This window comes from Gekko japonicus, unplaced genomic scaffold, assembly GCF_001447785.1.
Source record: "Gekko japonicus isolate JY-2015 unplaced genomic scaffold, Gekko_japonicus_V1.1 scaffold715, whole genome shotgun sequence".
NCBI classification, from domain to species: domain Eukaryota; kingdom Metazoa; phylum Chordata; class Lepidosauria; order Squamata; family Gekkonidae; genus Gekko; species Gekko japonicus.
In genome coordinates, this window is record NW_015160856.1 from 239,723 (window position 1) to 261,110 (window position 21,388).

Below are 21,388 nucleotides of genomic sequence, written 5' to 3' on the forward strand. Positions count from 1 at the left end.
AGCCATTTTGTGCAGGGTTGCCAGCCTCCAGGGGGGGCCCTGTGGATCTCCCGCTTTTACTACAACTGATCTCCAGCTGACGGAGATCAGCTCCCCTGGAGAAAATGGCTGCTCCGAAGGGTGGACTCTGTGGCACTGTACCATGCTGAGGCCCCTCCCCTCCCCAAACCCCGCCCTCTCCTGGATCCACCCCCAAAGCCTCCAGGTATTTCCCAACCCAGAGCTGGAAACCCTAATTTTGTGGTTGTGCTCAACACCTTGTGCCAGAATTTCAAAGGTGCCGACAGGCTCAAAAAGGTAGGGGATCCTGGCAGAAGCTTTTGAAAGGCTAAGCTTCCTTTGTCAGGTGCTTCGCCTGTCTCATCACATCTGAGCTTTGACTCTTGAAAGCTTCTGCCCTGGAGATCTTTTTGGTCTTTAAGGTGCTACTGGGCTCAAATCACGCTCTCCTACTGCAGACCAGCAAAGCCGCCCACCTGAAATTAGCCACATATACTTAAGGGTGTGTAGTAATCAAGGGCTCAGTATGCATGTGTGAACTCAGAACTATTATTATTATTACCAGAATTGTTGCTATTAATTACTTTTATTCATCATCAACTCTGAAAAGCAGATTGGATTTCAATTAATCAAATAAAATTCATTTTCACGCCCCCATATTGCACATACACAATTGTTTTCGCAAGCTTTGAAACCAGAAACAAGCACGTTTCCCCCCCCCTAAGAAACCACAATAATCCGATCCTTTTGTGATCAAAGAAACAAAACAAGGAATGTGTTTTCGACGGCTTCAGTCCCTGCGCCGATCATCTTTCATTTTAATCATTTAATTATGAAATAAACAGGTTGTTGAGACATTAACATATCATTGTCAGAACTGCCCTGATAAATTACTGATGTAGTACACCAAATAAATGGCCTCATCCAATCTCTACATCTAAATAGTTTTCCTTGAAGTAGACACTACCTACTTTATTACAGGTGTTCTTCAAGCAGAGGTGATAAAGAGGTTTACAAGAAAACAGGGCCATTTTCCTAACTCTTTCACCATCTATTCTCCACATTGGAGAACTAAACACTTTTTTGAAGCAAAGGGTTCCCCCAACCAGGACTTCTTTTAAGAAAAGAAAAGAAAAAAAGTGGTACTGGAACTCTCAAGAGGGAAATGAATTTTTCAATCTGTATACTGAAAAACCTTTTTTGCAATATACTCCTTGGGAAATTGATTTACTGCGCTTCTGTGACTGGGCAATACTAACCAAACATCCCAATAATGAGAACTTCACAAAGGAGCAGGTGTCAGGAGCAGAGAGAATGTGTTTCCGGAGTCTACCAAGCTGACCTTGCTCCACCTCAATCTACTTGTCCAAGACTGATTTTGATCAGACCGTGGCTCACATTCAGGCAGACCAGCCCTTTAACTTACTGGGAAAGTACCTAGCAGGTTTCTCTCTCCCAGCAAGCTACTAGGGTTGCCAGATCCAGGTTGGGAAATTCCTTGAGATTGGAAAGGTGAAGCCTGGGATGAGTGGAGTTTGGCAAGGGCAGCTGATACCACAGAGCAGCTGATACCACAGAGCAGCTGATACCATAGAGTCCACCTTGCAAAGCTGCCATTTCCTCCCTGGAATTGATCTCTGTAGTATGGAGATCAGATGTGATTCTGGGTGAATGCTAAGGCTCCACCTGGAGGCAACCAGAACTTAGCCCCAGCAGCACTGGACCACTGGGGCCGCATGGCTCAGATCCAGACTGTAGTGAGAGAACTGGCTCACCTGTTCTCTCTTCCTGAGCCAACGCTGCCCAGTTACGAGCCAAGCAATTCCTGCAGTGCTGCCCTACAAGGGCTGTTGACTCAGACCTGGCTGGCAGCAGTGCTGAAAAGGCAACAAGTAAGCCACTGCTGCTGGCGGCCCTGTCTGAGAAACCGGAGGAACAGGGCGTCTTCAGAAAGAGGGAGAGACTGGCTGCCTCTTCTGGCCTGCAAGATGAGTGGTTTGGGCATCAGTGTAGCCTCTGCCTCCTTGCCTCTTTGGGAAGAGGCAGTGTCTGTTTCTGCAGCTGGACCACCTTCTTCATGGGCCACAAGTGCTCTTAAAATCATACAGTAATTGCTTAAAGAGTTGTGGAGCACTGAAAAAGTAACAAGGAATATGTCCCACAACATGCATTTAATATCTTGTGAGATGGTATCGACACAACAGTAATATTATTTTATTGGAAATATCTTTGTGCCATGGGTTTCTTAAATTAAAATTAAGATGCTTAAACCTAAGCAGAGTTAAGGGCTGCCCACGCCCATATGACCCTGCTCGACCAATCTGGTCATTTTTGGAGGTGCCGTTTCATGCCTCCACCATCTGAGGCTTGATGGGTAGCAGCCCGAGAAAGGGCCTTCTCGGCTTCAGAATTCCGCAGGGCCTGTAAAATGGAGCTCTTCCACCAGGCCTTCGATCAGGAGCCGCCACTGCCGAGTCACCGGAACATGCCCTTATAATACACCGTTGGACACCGCCTTCTACCATTAGATTGTTATTGAAGCCACCATCAGCTGCATTGTCTTTATTTGCACTTTACGCTGTATATGTGAATTTTAGTTAGGGTTGCCAAGTCGCGGTGGGGGATTGTATGTCTTCGCAGAATCTGTGCCATGGGGATGGCAAGACGCGTTGCACCTGCCGTCGCCAGGACATGATGCTACGCGTCGCTCTGACAATGGGGCTCCAAACAGCCCCATTGCCAGAGCGACGCAAACTTCAGAGGACAGTGGAAGACAGGAGGGCCTGGCGGAATCTAGTCCATGGGGTCGCAAAGAGTCGGACTCGACTGCGACTGAACAACAACAACTTTTAGTGCATTGATTGTTCTATTGCCTTTTAACCCGTGTATTATTTTATTGTATTTTACCCATGTACGCCACCTTGAGCTAGTTTGTCCCGGCAAGGTGGGATATAAATTGAAAATAATAAATAAATAAATATGAAGAATGGCCTCCTCAGGGAGATTTATCTGTTTTCCTCTTCCACTAGAGTTACCATATTTTGAGAAACAAAAAAGAGGCCGTATTTCCCGACTGACTACTTCAAACAAGGGATCACTATGACAAATCTCATTTTAAACACCCCTACTAGGGATGGGCACAAACCGGGGAAATGGTGGTTCATTGGGGCTCGTGGTTCATTTAATCAAACTCAGTTTCGGTGAACCACGAACTAACACCAGCTTCTCTGTTTCCTGAATGGTTCATTGGGTTTTTGAGTTTGTAGAATGGCCTCACCTGGAAGCGAGCCCTGAAGACATTTAAATGCCTTCAGAGCCCACCTCCGGGTCAGGCCGGCCCGAGTGAGCTCTGAAGGCCTTTATAAGCCTTTGGAGCTCAGTCTGGGAGCTCAGTCGAGTCAGGTGGCCCGACTTGACTGAGCTCCCAGAGTGGGCTCTGAAGGCTTTTATAAGCCTTATATGTCCTTATATGGGTGTATAAGCCTTTATATGGGCAGGCACCACCTGGAAGCTGTGATAATTGCTACTAACTCAGAATATTCCTAACCTTCCAACCTAGGGTTGCCAGCTCTGGGTTGGAAAATAACTGGAGACTTTGGGGGTGGATCCAGGAGAGGGTGGGGTTTGGGGAGGGACCTCAGCATGGTACAAGGCCACAGAGTCCACCCTTTCAAGTTGTCATTTTCTTCAGGGGAACTGATCTCTGTCAGATCAGGTGTAAAAGCAGGCAACCCTATTCCAACCCCAGAAGAGGACATTTTCATCAGTTTTTTTTTAAAGAGCCCAAAAGAGGAAGGACACCAAAAAAGGTGACACAGCCTCTAAAAAGAGGGCATCTGGTAACCAGTGTTCCCTCTAAGCTGAGTTAGTGTGAGCTAGCCCACAGTTTTTTAGCCTCCAGCTCACACATTTTTGTCATAGCCCAGGAAGGATGGCTCCAGAGCAAACTAATTTATGCAGCAGCCAAATCTCCTCCTCACAATGTTAATGCCAGTAGCTCACAAAGTAGAATTTTTGCTCACAGGGCTCCATAGCTTATAGGGAACATTGCTGGTAACCCTCCTTCCACCAGTGGGTGAAGACCTTTGGAGGAGGGCATTTAATTACTAACTGTTATTGACCCTGATGGCAGACCTCCCTGTTCATATTGTTCTGTGCATTTATATGGTTTTATTGAGTTATTTAATTATTTTGGGAGAGAAAGTAGCCTAGTATAGCCCAATCTCATCAGATCGCTGAAGTGATGGGGCCATCAAGGAAGAGAGGGAGGTGATGGCAGACCACCTCTGCCTCTCTCTTGCCTTAAAAGCCTCTTGCTGCAGACACCACAGGCACTTTCACACATGCTAAAGACCGCAATTTCAATCCACTTCAGCGTCTGATTGCAAGTGGATTCTGACATTTCATACAGTAAAACCCAGATGCAAAGTACATGGAGAGTGGGTTGAAAGTGTGTTATTTAGTGTGTGTGTATGCACCCCGTAGGTCCGCTGAGACGTGACAGCACTTTACACACATGTTTAGTTGTTTTAAATATAGTTGCATTTTAAGTCCTGTTTTCTTGCCTTGCCGTTTTGATGCTTGCCATTTTGGGAATCCTACTTGAGTGGAAAGGCGGCACATAAATGTTTTAAATAAATAATAAATAAATGTTCCTCTTAGCCCATTGACTTCCACGGACTTAGAAGAAGTTCTCGCTGGCATGGAAATTACATCACCACTTCAGCTATGGTCACAGACACTAAATAATCCTCTTCCAATCCTCTTTCAAAGTACTTTCCAACTGGATTTTGCCAGTTCTCACAGTAAAATCCAGTTGGAAAGTGCACTGAAAGTGGATTGAAAGTAGATTATTTATTGTGTGTGATTGCAACCTTAGAGTTCCCATGTAAAAGATGTGAAGATTTACAGTATCTAGCATTCTGTACGTCTATGCAAACTTCATTTTTTGACAAGTGTTACTGTGTTATCTCTGTGACACACTGTTTATATACTTATAAACACTGTTATTATTAACAGCAATCTTATCACTCTTCACTCTTGCCAAGGTCTATGGAACTGAGTGGGATTTACTTCTGGAAACACGCACAACATTTGTCTGCATGTTTAATATTGGATGGGTAATTTTTAAAAAAACAGCATATTAGATGATTCTATGACAACAGAGCTCTCAACACCTTTCTATAAGCTTATGAATGATTCATTGAGGCTGTTTTCCTTTCTTTACAATTGTTCTAATCTTTTTTCTTTTTAAATCTAACCGCAATATCTCTTCTTGTTTTTCACAACGTAAATGAAGAAACTATAGTTATGCACCTCCCACACAGTGGCCTGGATCCAGCCACACAATTAAGGAAACTTAAGTGCCCTTATATTGTCTTTAAAAGAGGTTGGAAATTACGCAGACTCCTTCCCCACACAGCCCACTTAGAACCCTTAACTTGTGTGTGTGGGGGGTGTCAGTGGACCAGTGGGGGGACTGCACAGCAGGAGGAGAGGGGAGGTAGCAAAAATTGCCGCCCTCTTCTTAAGAAAACTTAAGTGCATGTGAATTATCTTAATGCTATTGGATCCAGGCCATTGTTCTATCATTACTAAGCCGCTGCTATAATCAATTTTGTATTCCTCTCCTGATTCCGCCTCACAGGTAACCTGTAATAATCCTCATAGCAGATGGCTTCTTTGCATTTCTGACTAAGTGTAAGTAGGTGGAAATATGGGCAATTGGATTAATGAAAATACAACAAAGAAGATTTAAAACCTTGGTAAAAGCAGAGGAGGAAGGGTTTCTAAGGAGGAAGGAGTTACAAAACATTCCTCTGAGTGTCTCTGGATAGCATCTATTTCGGGTTTTTTGGATTTAAGATGACTCCAGACTAAGGTGCTAAATTTAGCCTCGCAAAACCTGCAACTGGAATACAACATGAGACAGGACTCCCAAAATGGGAGTGGACTGCCAGACAAATGCACTGTATTTACCAGAAGGGATCCTGGGAAAATCAGATAGTGTCACCACAGAGCTGCTGCAGAAAATGGCAGCCCCATATTGCAACATCTAGAGATTATGCATGATTGGAATCACCACATTGTGGGTTTCCATCGCCCCACAAGTGGCAGCCATTGACACTGAGGGTAGAAGATAAAATTTACAACATGAGCTGAGAAAATGCAAAGATGTTATGGCAGAGAAAGGAGAGGCTGGTACAGAAACACTATTGTTTTTGGTGGCAGACCCCTATTAGCCCCAAACCAATTGCCACTATTGTGAATTAACTTTGCACTTTTCTTCTTTACATTAGAATCTACATAATAAATACACAAGAAATAAGAAAATAGCTCTATGGAAGCCTATTGTTAAAAAGCAACATTATTAAATATGCCCATCAGTAAGTTATCAACTGATTTTTGTTTCAGAAAGAGATCAGTGTATCGTTCCACCTAAGTTCTAATTTTTAAAATGTGAAATGCCATCTCATTTTTCTTCCGAACAAATATACTTTGTGGCGGAAACTGCATTTCTAGCCCGCAACCCAACAGCAGTTCACTGTGTGACTGGGCAAGGCACAGCCTTCCAGGATTCAGGTGTAAATTAGCCTGATAAAAGGTATTACCCGCAATATTGTGTTTGTTTGGCTTAATTTGCCAGTTCACACAGTAAAATCCAGTTCGAAAGTGCACTGAAAGTGGATTGAAAGTAGATTATTTATTGTGTGTGATTGCAACCTTAGAGTTCCCATGTAAAAGATGTGAAGATTTACAGTATCTAGCATTCTGTACGTCTATGCAAACTTCATTTTTTGACAAGTGTTACTGTGTTATCTCTGTGACACACTGTTTATATACTTATAAACACTGTTATTATTAACAGCAATCTTATCACTCTTCACTCTTGCCAAGGTCTATGGAACTGAGTGGGATTTACTTCTGGAAACACGCACAACATTTGTCTGCATGTTTAATATTGGATGGGTAATTTTTAAAAAAACAGCATATTAGATGATTCTATGACAACAGAGCTCTCAACACCTTTCTATAAGCTTATGAATGATTCATTGAGGCTGTTTTCCTTTCTTTACAATTGTTCTAATCTTTTTTCTTTTTAAATCTAACCGCAATATCTCTTCTTGTTTTTCACAACGTAAATGAAGAAACTATAGTTATGCACCTCCCACACAGTGGCCTGGATCCAGCCACACAATTAAGGAAACTTAAGTGCCCTTATATTGTCTTTAAAAGAGGTTGGAAATTACGCAGACTCCTTCCCCACACAGCCCAATTAGAACCCTTAACTTGTGGGGGGGTGTCAGTGGACCAGTGTGGGGACTGCACAGCAGGAGGAGAGGGGAGGTAGCAAAAATTGCCGCCCTCTTCTTAAGAAAACTTAAGTGCATGTGAATTATCTTAATGCTATTGGATCCAGGCCATTGTTCTATCATTATTAAGCCGCTGCTATAATCAATTTTGTATGGGGACTGCACAGCAGGAGGAGAGGGGAGGTAGCAAAAATTGCCGCCCTCTTCTTAAGAAAACTTAAGTGCATGTGAATTATCTTAATGCTATTGGATCCAGGCCATTGTTCTATCATTATTAAGCCGCTGCTATAATCAATTTTGTATTCCTCTCCTGATTCCGCCTCACAGGTAACCTGTAATAATCCTCATAGCAGATGGCTTCTTTGCATTTCTGACTAAGTGTAAGTAGGTGGAAATATGGGCAATTGGATTAATGAAAATACAACAAAGAAGATTTAAAACCTTGGTAAAAGCAGAGGAGGAAGGGTTTCTAAGGAGGAAGGAGTTACAAAACATTCCTCTGAGTGTCTCTGGATAGCATCTATTTCGGGTTTTTTGGATTTAAGATGACTCCAGACTAAGGTGCTAAATTTAGCCTCGCAAAACCTGCAACTGGAATACAACATGAGACAGGACTCCCAAAATGGGAGTGGACTGCCAGACAAATGCACTGCATTTACCAGAAGGGATCCTGGGAAAATCAGATAGTGTCACCACAGAGCTGCTGCAGAAAATGGCAGCCCCATATTGCAACATCTAGAGATACACATGATATGGAATCACCACATTGTGGGTTTCCATCGCCCCACAAGTGGCAGCCATTGACACTGAGGGTAGAAGATAAAATTTACAACATGAGCTGAGAAAATGCAAAGATGTTATGGCAGAGAAAGGAGAAGCTGGTACAGAAACACTATTGTTTTTGGTGGCAGACCCCTATTAGCCCCAAACCAATTGCCACTATTGTGAATTAACTTTGCACTTTTCTTCTTTACATTAGAATCTACATAATAAATACACAAGAAATAAGAAAATAGCTCTATGGAAGCCTATTGTTAAAAAGCAACATTATTAAATATGCCCATCAGTAAGTTATCAACTGATTTTTGTTTCAGAAAGAGATCAGTGTATCGTTCCACCTAAGTTCTAATTTTTAAAATGTGAAATGCCATCTCATTTTTCTTCCGAACAAATATACTTTGTGGCGGAAACTGCATTTCTAGCCCGCAACCCAACAGCAGTTCACTGTGTGACTGGGCAAGGCACAGCCTTCCAGGATTCAGGTGTAAATTAGCCTGATAAAAGGTATTACCCGCAATATTGTGTTTGTTTGGCTTAAGTGGATTAATACAGCTGTTACGTTTCAGATAATAAGCTCTGGACAGAAGGGTATCTCGTATTCCTCCAGACTTTGATATCTGCTCTATCCAGTCCCCTCCCCCTTTCCCACCACTCCATTCTGAACATATATAACCAGCCTGCGAGCTGGTCCCTTCGTCTTTGTCCTGAACTAAATAAAGGTATGCTTAGCTGAAATCGCTCTCCGTCTGCATACTTTTCAGTGTCCCAGATCAAATTTAAAACGGAGCTAGATATTCCATGCCGGGACTCTTTCGTCCTCATCCCGCCCCCCGGCCATGGAATTCCATGTGGTGCTGTGGGGTCACCGATACAACAACTGGACTGTTTTATAATATCATAAATCAGTTTCCTCTCCTTGTTTTCCACAGGGCTGACAGGCCCCATTGAAGCTTAGAAGTATCAAAGCTCACATTTCTATTGTATAACCTCATAACCTCTCCTAAGTGTCTACATTTTCAAAGGCTGTTGTAGCTCAGGCTATGAAGCCCTTGTTGTGGTGGTGGTCCCCAGGCAGAAAGGACTCTGATAAGAGGATGCTTCTCCCATTTTCACTTTTGAGGAGATACATACAACATAGCTAATAACGGTTGCCAGGTCTCCTGTGGCCACCCGTGGGGGATGGGGAGGTACCATTGCCAGCTCCTGGTTGGGAAACTCCTGGAGATTTCGGGGTGGACCCCGGGGGAGGACAGCGACCACAGTGGGATACAATGCTGTAGAGTCCAAACCCCCCTCCCCCAAGCATCCATTTTCTCCAAGGGAACTGATCTCTGTAGTCTGGAGATGAGCTGTAATTCCGGGGGATCCTCCAAGCCCCACCTGGAGACTGGCATCCCTGAACTGGGCCAACCTTACCACAAGGTGAAGTGACAGATTTTCTGGGTCGCAGGTTCCAGGAGGATGCGTGCCAATTTATTTCCATGCCTCTAACCCCTATTTCTTTGGTGTGTCATTTTTAACATTAAGAGGGGAAGGGTAATATTTCGAATTTTCACTTCAGATACTGAGGCCCTGCTAATAGGCTGCCCGACAGATTGATGTATTTATGGGCCTGTCTTTGCATTGCAGGGGCCAAAAGGCTAAGCTGAGAGGCAGGAGGCTCCAGGTTCAAATTGCACCTCTGTTATGAAGCCATTAGGTGATCTTATCTCCTCAAAATGAAGAAGAAGAAGAAGAAGAAGAGGAAGAGGAAGAGGAGGAGATTGGATTTATACCCTGCCCTTCACTCGGAGTCTCAGAGCGGCTTACAAACTCCTTTCCCTTCCCCTCCCCACAACAGACACCCTGTGAGGTAGGTGGGGCTGAAAGAACTCTGACAGAAACTGTTCTTTTTCAAGAACATCTCTGACAGAACTATGGCTTGCCCAAGGTCATCCAGCAGCTGCATGTGGAGGAGTGGGGAATCGAACCCGGTTCTCCCAGATTAGAGTCTGCACACTTAACCACTACACCAAATCTATAATATGGCCATGTGCACAGGGTGGCTGCTTGTGTTAGTGTTGCACCAGAAATCATTTCTCCTGAATTGTGGTTTTAAAATAAAATAAAATATGGAACATAAAAGTGCTTGTAGTTACCCTACCTGACTAGGCTTCCCCCAATGACATCTGGCATTGAGGTTCAGAGCAAAGTTTGGATGCAGAGCAAAGTTTGGATGCAGAGTGTGGGAGCGAGCACAGAGATGTATGAGAGGAACACACACCCCTTTGGTTTCCACTTTGATTTGAGAAATGCGTCCATCTCTATCTGATCTGCCTGCTAGGTGGGGCCAGCCTGACTCTTCGCAGCACAAAAGGACAGGATATTGTGGGTGGGGATCGCTGAAATTTAGGGATGCCAGCCTCCAGGTGGAACCTGGGGACCCCCTGGCATTACAGCTCATCTCCAGACTAAACAGATCTGTTCCCCTGGAAAAAATGGATGGTTTGGTGGGTGGGCTTCATGGCACTGTACCCCACTGAGGTCCCTGTCCTCCCCAGGCTCCATCCCCAAATCTCCAGGCATTTCCCAACCTGGATCTGGCTATCCTGCCCCCTCATCCCCCACCAGTGGCCAGGGGGGACCTGGCAACCCAACATGTGATTGGTTGTGCATGCTGAAAAATTGGCAGTGGGGTTCTGCAGTGTTGATGCAACACTTGTGAGCATGGGTAGTAAAGCTGACGGGACTATTATCAGGTCGACTCACAATTTCTTAATTTCTTTCTTTCTTTGTTAGCATTTATATCCATTATCCACCTTTCCTCATAGTTAACACTTAACAATAATAACGAAAAACCTTTTAAGGTAAAATCAAAAATAAAATAGCAAATAAAATAGCAAACTATGCCCTTCTTACCCTGCTCAATACTCAAAGAGAAATGGACATAGGAGAGATACTGAGGCTCCGTGCATGAAAACGTTAACCCAAGTTTTTAATCCATTTATTCCCGTCGATGTCAGTGTGCCATCAAATCAACTGAACAGTGCAACCCAACCTAGTGGTGAATCCGGCTGTAAGAATGTTTAGTAGAATAATCCTCTGTCTTAGGCCCCGTTCACACGGAGCATTTGCTGCGCTAAAGACACGGATGATAGGCGGATTTTCCAGGCGTGATCACACTGCAACATCTGGGAAGTGTAGTGCACCCGTGACTAACCCGTGGCTTTGTGCCGAAGATACGGAGTAAAAAACTAGTACTTACAATGTACTAGTTTCCAGAAAATGCGGGGCAAGGGCGGGCATCTGATCGCGTCCCGTCCTAATCCTGTCTCAAACCGGTTAGTTTTTTTTTTTTTTAAAGTCTTCAAAGGATGTGCACAAATGTTCATGCACATGCTCACCTTTTGGTGAGAAAAAAATATTCCTGTTTGCCACAGAAGCGGCGCCTAGCGATTGCTGGTCTGATCGCGCCGCGCCACTTCTTTGCCACGCTGCAGGATAGCCGTGTGATCGGCACCTCACGCCCTAACCACGGGACCTCGATGGGATGTGTGATCGGGCGGCCGTGCGTTATTTTGCTCTGAGGCAAACAGCCACGCTTCCCCCCGCATTTTCCGGCCCGTGTGACCGGGGCCTTAATATATCTCTTCTTTGCAAGCAGGAGCAGACTAGGAAGGAAAGATGGCTCTGGAACAATCTAAGCTGAATATCCCCTACAGTGCTACAAGCTAGTGCTGCAAGGGTCCCTCCGCTCAGCCATGCAAAAAATGGGTATTCAGTCCCTGAAAACTGCCAGCAGTATGGGAAAAGACAGTCGGTGAACTGACACCAATGACCATTGCTGATTGTCAAATTTATTAATTTACTGCTTTTATATCCCACCAATCTCCCCAACGGGGACCCCAAGTGGATTAAATCATTCTCCTTCCCTTCCCTTTATACTCGCAACAACCCTGTGAGGTAGGTTAGGCCGAGAGAGAGTGACTGGCCCAAAGTCACCTGGCAAGCTCCCATGACGGAGTGGGGATTCAAACCTGGTTTTCTCAGATTCTGATCTGACCTTCTGACCACCACTATAGCACGCTGGCTCTCTTGCCCCGTGAGGCTCTAGCAGAGTTGCCAGAGCTTTGTTTTCCTTGTTTCTGGCCACCAGCGAGCCTCTAGAGCAGAGGCCCACCAGGAAATTTCCTGGTTGATTTAAGCCATCAATGTAAACAGAGGTATTTTGCTAACTGTATGGGTCTTACAAGGTCTGTCCACACAAAAACGTGCCATTGTTTTTGAGACAAGATGTCAATAGAGATAAATTCCCGTAGTAAATAGTAGGGTTGCCAAGTTGTACCTCGTCCTGAAGCGGGGGACTTCCGAGTCAATCCTGGAGCACACGCACACGCGCCGCATCCACGTCACCAGGAAGTGATGTGACCATGCCGGGCATGCTGGGGGCGAGGCCACAACCATCCAAGGGAAAACCATACAGTTTTCCCTCGGATGACCGTGGCCCCGCCTCCAGCGTGCCCGGCGTGGTCGCGACACTTCCTGGTGACGTGCACGTCGGGGTGGAGTTCCCCCCGGGGCCTCATCCGGCGGTGGCAGGGAACGGGCCCCGGGGGTGGGGTTTTCCCCGCCCCCCGGGGGGACTTGGCAAGCCTAGTAAATAGTTGTAGAGTTGCCATCCTTCAGATGGTACCTGGAGATCTCCCGAAACTACAACTGGTCTCCAGATGACAGAGATCTGTTCCCCTGTAGAAAATGGCTGCTTTGGAGGGTGGACTTTGTGGCACTATACCCTGCTGAGGTCCCTCCCCTCCCCAGGCTTCATCCCTAAGTCTTCAAGGATTTCCCAACCCAGTTAAGTGTGCGGACTCTAATCTGGGAGAACCGGGTTTGATTCCCCACTCCTCCACTCGCAGCTGCTGGATGACCTTGGGCAAGCCATAGTTCTGTCAGAGGTGTTCTTGCAAACAACAGTTTATGTCAGAGTTCTCTCAGCCCTACTTACCTCAGTGGGTGTCTGTTGTGGGGAGGGGAAGGGAAAAGAGTTTGTAAGCTGCTCTGAGACGCTGAGTGAAGGGCGGGGTATAAATGCTCTGAGACAAGAACGTAAGAGGAGCCCAGCTGGATCAAAGGCCCGTCTAGTCCAGCACCCTCACTCCAACAGTGGCCAGACAGATTCCTCTTGGAAATTTGGAACAGTGGCATGAAGTAACCGCCCTCTCATTTCAACCCTGCATGGGTACGCAGATAAACACTTTACATAGTCAGTTACATATTCAAGCAGTCCCAGTCTTTTTCCTAAAAAGGTACGGATAGCAGAAAATCCCGCCGCCCCCCGCTGATGCAATTGAAAGAATGGCTGCTGGCCTAGTTGCCTAGTTCACACATTACAATTGTCATATGAACCTATACTTGTGAAGTCATTCCACTGAAATCATAGGAAAATGCCAGTATGTTTCAGAAGGCCAATCAGGAACACACAAGCTTTCAAACTGAACAGAAATATGCTTCTGGGAGAGCCATTTCAATAATTGGACAGAATGCTACCCCTTTTAGTACACACTTTTGGATGCTTTGGGGTATTTGTTTCATTCTTGATCTTTTGAGTCCTAAATCCTGATCCTTTTCTAAATTTATTTATTTCATTCCTTTCTACCCTGTCTTTCTCCCCAATGGGGACTCAAAGTGATTCACGTCATTCTCCTCTATTTTAACCTCACAACACTCCTGTGAGGTAGGCTAGGCTGAGACAGTGGGACTGGCCCAAGGTCACCCAGCCAGCTTCCATGGCATGAGTGGGAATTCGAACCTGGGTCTCCCAGATACTGGTCTGACACTCTTAACCACTATGCCACATGGGCTCTTAAATGCTGAAGACATAGTCTCATGTTTTGCTGTGCAACCCTCAGGGCTAGGAACTGGACTGTATGAGTCAAGATCTGAGCACTGCAGAGGTAAAACTAATATGGAAACGCTTAGGAGTGTGGCAAACACCTGGACAGATGCAAAATGGCATTGAGAGACCTGGTGATCCGAGTGGCCTGTGCCTTTTCGGTGTAGTGGTTAAGAGCCAGTTTGGTGTAGTGGTTAAGTGCCTAGACTCTAATCTGGGAGAACCAGGTTTGATTCCCCACTCCACTTGCACCTGCTGGATGACCTTGGGCAAGCCATAGTTCTGTCAGAGCTGTTTTCTCAAGGACAGTTCTGGAAAGAGCTCTCTCAGCCCCCCCTCCTCACAGGGGTCCCGGCCAGACGTGCCGGAAAACACAGGGGGGGGAGTGCAGCTATTTGCGCCGTCAGATTCTGATGTGCTATTTTGTGATCAGACGTGATGGCGGCTTCCCCGCAGCAAAGAGGATGACGGGGGAGGAAGCCGCGCACCGGCACAATCACACCGGGAGGCTTCCATAGGCGGCCCGTGGCAAAGCGTTTGCTAGTACATGCGGTGTGCTAGTTTTTTACTGTGCGGCTTCGGCGGCTTGCCACGGGTTCACCACGGGAGTGCTACGCCTCCCAGATGTTCCCGTGTGATCACACCCGGATACTCCGCGGGACTCCCGTGCCTTCAGCGGGGCAAATGCTCCGTGTGACTGGGGCCAGGGTGTCTGTTGTGGGGAGGGGAAGGGAAAGGAGTTTGTAAATTGCTCTGAGACTCCAAGTGAAGGGGGGTATAAATCCAATCTCCTCTTCTTCTTTTAACATGTCTACTCTTTCATAAAGGGACGGTGTTAGATTGCTGGGCTGTTTAGGTTATAAGTCTGTAGCCATCTTATCTCGATCCAGCTGCAATGGGATCTCTGAGAATATTAGGTAGGCCCATCTGACCCTAATACTAAGACTCTCAAGATTAAGCAAAAAAGATGGTCGCCACTCCGGCCAACACAAATAGAAGGAGATCTTAGTCCCCGCAGTGAGGAAAGATCTGTTGTAACTGCACAGCTGCAAAGATGAAGTGATTAATTATGAAGATTATTGTTTCAAGCGCTTGAGAAGCCGCCTCTCCTGTCATATCTGGCTGGGCAAACTTTGCACCGTCTCAATTATGGGTGGTCATGCTCGGGCAGAATTATGCTGGGCCTTTTCCCCTGTCTCACAGCTTCCTGGGATGGGAGGAGATCAAAGGAGGTAATTTAAGTTCTGGAAGTCAGAAAATCATGCAGACTATTTGCTGTTGTTAAATATGGAGGCCTTTTTAAAAATAATTTCATGCCACACTCATTTAGGGCACCACCCTTGCGAATTTCTCAGCGCCTCCTTAGGAATGCAGAAATCATTGGGGAATTCGGCTCTAATTACAAAAAGGCCTTGTTAGTTTCCGCTCTCTTTAGATATCAAGCACGCCATCAAGGCAAAAGCCAAGACCAGGCTTTAATTGTAAAGCTTAAACTTTCGGCCAAACCTTTGACTTTGAAAGGTGCAGACTATGTAGCCGAGTTGCACCTTTGACCTGGAACTCTCCCCCCCCCAAAAAAAAACCCCACGTCCTTTCCCCCCTCTCCATTCCTTCAAAAACCTCTTCTTGAATCCACACTAGAAGCCACACTAGAATCCAGGATTACACTCTCAGGAACAAAACTGTCCCTCAGATATGGCAAGGGAAGTCAGGTTATTTTTCCAGCATTTAGTATCCAATTGCTTGTCTTTACAGCCGGAGCTTTCCAAGTCACAGTTCCACCGTTCCATTATATTATTACAATGATTTACAAAATCTGTATCTTGCTTTTTCTTCCTTTACAAGGACCGCCAAAACGGCTAAGAATTTAAAACATGCATGATCAAATCACATTATAAAACCATTAAAATCAACCCTCTTCCAAAACACAGATTATTTAAAAATTTAAGAAATTCTAGGAATGTAGTTACATCACAGTTGCTTTCCTTGGAATTTTGTCTCTCCTTTATGACATTAGTAAGGCTTATTATATATCATACCATATTATACCAACCTCATTCTCCTTCCCCTTGCCTTCTGTCACCTCTCCCATTTATTACAATTTTAACATACTTCTCTTGCTTATATATGGTTTTGAAGTGTTCCTCATTTAACTGCACAGAAGTTTTAAGAATCCATCACTGTGTTTCTCACAGTCACACTTCACTAACCCTTCCATATCTCTCTCTTTTCTCTGCATGGTCAAACTTTAGATCACAGGCTCATAGAGATACAAAATGGTTCTTTGCTTCTTTGGCTTATGCATGAAATTGCGATGTACATGAATATCCGTGTATAAAATAATGCTAGTAATAATTTGGTGAGGAGTTGTTTTGAAATCCCACCAGCAAATCCACAGTTTTCCGTATTATAGACAGCTCTAAGAATTATATTCTAGCAGCTGCCAATCTGCAGCCAATTCGGCCAGAGCCACCTAGGGCGAAGAACAACTGAGGTTACTGGAGCAACTTCTGAGGAATACTGATTTATTGTTTTTTGAGCACCGACAGAATTAGGGCTTGAGCAAACAGAAATGGGTAAGCGTTCACAACAGCACCATCCATGAGCGGCAAGTGAATCATCTCATGTTACTACAAAATGACCTCACACTTACAGCTTACAAAACTGCAGGCCATGGGACCAGGACGATAGTGAAAGAACTTTGTGATATTCGACACAACTCATTAAAATATTCCTATTTATTTAAAGATTCCATCCACACGCACACAAAAAAGTGATAGTATGAAGACTGTATTTCTACCCCACCTCTGCAGATCTTCTTTCAAATTGCTCATATAGAACAGGTGTGTGTATGTGTTTGCGGGCAGGTTAGACAGAATTCAACCAGATGGTTGCTATGATTCCCCTTTGAATCTCCTCTATATGGGGCAAGAGTTCCACACAAAATAGGAAGAGAACGAAGAGCAAATGCCTTCACGAACAGTACAATCCCGAAAAGCGACACTCGTCTGCACCCGCTGCCGTCAATGGGCTTAAAAGGGTGTGACTCGGCTTAGAACTGCATTATAAGGGAGTATTTGTCTTTGTACGTCGTAAGGAAGATTTGGGGAAAGTTTCGCCAGGAGGTTTGGCAAGCTTCTGCTTGGAAATGAACTCAGCATGCTCCGGAATATTTTCTTTAATGGGCCTTCGGTTTTGAAGCACACATCCCTTTCCCTTTCTGGCTACTACCCATTGGTCAGAATCGGAGCAAAATCAAATAAAGCCAATGCTGCAGATCAACAGAAAGATGCACAGATGGATTTCCAGAAAAGCCAAAACAGGAGTTGATGGTGCCACTTAATAAACCACTGAAACCACTTTTTAATTTTCAAAGGAATGTCATTCAAGCATTTTTAATGCAAATTGATGGTCCCTATTTTTTTGTACATTTGCACAAGTATATATTAATTTAACAGATTAATGTAGCCACCATCAGGTTTATTTCTTAGGTTCCTGGAATTTTAGAAGGATTTTGTTTCCTTAATGCAACTGTAAAACCAAATAAAGCATTCACCTGCAGAACCCTCGGTGACAGGACCTGAAATGGCAACACATCTTTCTGTTGAATTAAGTATTTATAAAAAATGACTCATGATTCAGAAAAGTTGGTTGTCCCGAGCAGTAAAACATCTGCTTTATAAAACTGAGACAAAAGACACAACGTTTTCTCTCAAAGAAATCAATTAGAGTTTTGCTACTAATTCTTTCTTTCTGTCATCAACCGACTTACAGGGACCCCATAGGGTTTTCAAGGCAAGAGGCATTTGGAGGTGGTTTGCCACTGCCTGCCTACATTCTTCGCAGTGGTCTCCCATCCAAACATTAACCAAGTCCAATCCTGCTTAGCAGCCAAGATCTGATGAGATAGAGCTAACCTGGCTATCCAGATCCGGGTACTAATTGCTATAGGAAGGCTGAATTTAGAAGCTGCCTGGGGGAGGAGGGAGAGAGAAAACCAGCCATGGGCTGTCTACTCAGTTATCCAACCCAACAGCTCAAACAGTTCATCCTCACTGTAAGGTCGGTGACTTTGTCCAGTATCTCATTGTTTGTGGTGTCTTTTTTAAGTTCAGAGGGAGTTAAAACATCAGAGCCTATCCGAGAAACAGAGTGCAGCTGAGCAACCGCGATATCATCCATACCATTAAAACAAACAGCCTGAAATTAGTACCAAACCCACATGAACACAATGCTCATCTATTGTCCTCTGTGACAGCAATAAATCATGCACACAGATCATGCATCAGAATCTTAAAATGGGCTATAAATGCTATGAAAAGGAATGCATTCAAAAAGGCCTCGGAGGGATGGGCCCTTCTCCTCATGTGGAGTGACATGTCTCTGCAACTAGAATAGTACCTGATACCAGGTGAAGTATCCATGGGCCATGGGGGGGGCTACAATCTACTACCACCAGTGTTCCCTCTAAGCTGAGTTAGGGTGAGCTAGCTCATAGTTTTTTAGCCTCCGGCTCACACATTTTTGTCTTAGCTCACGAAGGAGGGCTCCAGAGCAAACTAATTTATGCAGTAGACAAATCACTCGCTCACAACTTTAATGCCGGTAGCTCACAAAGTAGAGTTTTTGCTCACAAGATTCCACAGCTTAGAGGGAACATTGACTACCACCCTTGTTTTCCTTCAGTGGGAATCCTAGATAATTCCCAACTAAATAGATGTGGCTATAGCCGCATTCCCAGACTGTGTTGTGAGCAAATTAACATTTTGAATGGGAATCCCCTGTACAAACAAAAAGTCCTCTGTGGGTATAAACCAACCAAGTCCAGTCACTTCTAATGACACATATATCTCACGCCCCTTGGACTCCCCAGTGCTTCACTCTTTGATTTGATTTTATGTCATTTATAGTCCACCGTTCTCACTTGAACTCAAGGCAGATAACACGGAGTGGGTCAATACAATCAGCCGGAGGGGGTATTGAGTGAACTATACAATAGGATTAGGGTCGAAGAACCAATTAGAAATCTAAAAACAGAACTGAAGGAAAGCATGAGTCTTAACATGATACATTAAATGATACAAAAATTAAGTCCTAGTTTCACTAAGCTGAAAACAGTCCCTAATAATTTATCCAAGTAACTTTATAGATCATTTAATTCTGATCAAATTGTACCTTTTTAAAAACAATTTTTTTAATTTAATCAGAACTGGGCTTCTGTGTCTATATTGATATGTATGTATACACTCACACACACTTCTCTGTATGATATCTTAGTGCAACAAAAATGGATTGCAAGATTTTTTTCCGTCATCTCCAGTTCTCGGTCCTGCAGAGTTCACAGATCCTGACCTGCCAGGATATTTCCCAGGGGTGAATCACAACTGCCCATGAAGTTTCATCATAAAAGTAAATTCATACACAGCCTAACACACTTGAGATCCCAGTCTGTGTTTTGCTACTTCCAGAGAGTACTCCATCTATATCCAAGAAATGTTCATTCGCGGACCTTAACTGTACACTTTTGAGCTCCTGCATTAGTGACCAGGAGTCTCTAAAGATGCAAACCTTTGACAGCTCTTTTGCTTGACAGGATCTCAGGGGAAACTTCTTTCCTAGGATGGAAATAGGCTGCCATTGTCTTAAATTGTACAGAAGCCTGAGGGACTCTTTATTGGAATCAGAGAATCATAGAGTTGGAAGGGACCTCCAGGGTCATCTAGTCCAACCACCTGCACATTATTATGGGACTTTCTTCCAGTGAGGTCCCAGAGGCATGATTGGGGTTATCTCATTTTAGCTTCAGAGCAACCATATGAGAGAAGGACTTCCCCAAGATCAATGAGGGAGTTCAGTGGGGATTTCATAGCAAGTGCAACATTCTAGGACTCTACACACCAAAATCAGGAATCCACTAGAAGTACTGGAATTTCTGAAGCCATGCTTAGAGACAGTCTGCCCACCCTGTGCTAGCTCAGTCCTGGTATGGACCTTATTCCAAACCACACCAACACACACATCTCAAGAATGGGAAGAGACATATTCTCCAGTGTTTAGGATCAGGAAAGAGGGTGTTTCCTAGAGCAGGCTTAGAAGATGTCCCTGGGAAGGCAACACCACTTGATCCTCCTTGATTTGTCCCACTTCAACAACACTTCCCAGCTGAGGGTTCTTTCCACACAGTCCACTCCACTCAGGGCTCAACCTTCCATGTATCTGCCCACGTGTCATTCAAACAGACCATTTGACTTCCGCCCTGAACAGAATCAACCCCCAAGATATTTTCCAGGCAATTTGTGTGTGCCTGCACTGTAAGAGTTTCAACCGCTCATTTTGGGTCTCCGCAAGGGAGATGGATCACTATGGATCAATATGAATCTCTGCTTCCAATATTGTATGCCAATAAAAGGTATTTGAATTGAATTGGCTATGAATCTCTCAACACCTCCATTCCTTCCTGAGTGTAGGGTGTCTTTTACCACTTGTAAGGTCCTTATTCCCCAAATGTTTGTTTTGTTGATGTGAGTCAAGAAGCAAGAGATAGGCTGGGCGAAATGGCACTTGTTTCTCTTTGGATATGCGCTCCAAAGTATCAAACAGTGGCCTGATTTTTCCTCACAGAAGAACATCCAAGTTCTAGGGGCAAATGTTAGTGGACTGACCTACTATAACCAATCATTTGCCTAAGGTGCCAAGAAGTGAAGGCAACCAGAAATTTGTGACCCGGGTCAGTAACCATTTTTACGGAAAGGCCATTTTTGAGGAAGAGGCACCGTTGGACCGTCAAGCAGGTCCCTTTCTTGCCTACCTCGGAGCGAGCACACCTTCTCTTGTGTGCATCTGCCTTGACAAAAACTTGAGCGGGGAGTTAATGGCACCTTCTCCAGGTCTGGATTTGGCCCTGGGGCCGCCAGCCCCTGATCTCTAACATACAAAACTGGCTTCATTCATTCCTCGGGTAGGCGAGACTTCTGTTTCTCACGTTCCAAAACGCGCTTCACAGGACGGATTCGGTTCCTTAGCTCCGGCAGAGAATCTCCAAAGGGCATCAGGGAATCTCGACCTCCCAGAGCCTCAGCAGTGGGGCGGGGAAGAGACAGACAGACAGACCCACACGCCCAGACAGACACACACACCCCGCGCGCGCCTCCCGGCTCTCCGCGGCGCTTACCGGTGCAGGAGTGGAGGGGCTTGGGTCGGACGACGAGCGAGGGGCAGACGGAGTAGAGGGAGAGCTTCTCGAAGTAATCGCACGTCTCCCGGGACAGGATCTCGTCGATCATGAAAGTCTTGTAGCGCCGCCTGGCTGCTTTCAGCTGCCGCATCTCGGCCTGGCAGTGCATGGCCCGGGGAGCCCGTGGCGCGCTCGGGGCGGCCGGCGGGGCGGGGGGGGCCTCGGGCACCCCGCGGGGGGGCGGTTGGA

At 45.2% G+C, this 21,388-nt stretch overlaps 1 protein-coding gene across 1 annotated transcript in view; it reads right to left on the bottom strand.

Annotated features, from left to right (window-relative positions):
* BARX2 (BARX homeobox 2) overlaps window positions 1-21,357 on the bottom strand; it is a 66,702-nt gene extending 45,345 nt beyond the window's left edge. Inside the window, exon 1 of the mRNA XM_015421605.1 lies at window positions 21,137-21,357. Coding sequence (XP_015277091.1) covers window positions 21,137-21,308 — 172 coding nt within the window. The 5' untranslated portion in view covers window positions 21,309-21,357. The remainder of the gene's footprint in view (window positions 1-21,136) is intronic.
* Between the last annotated feature and the right edge of the window lie 31 nt (window positions 21,358-21,388).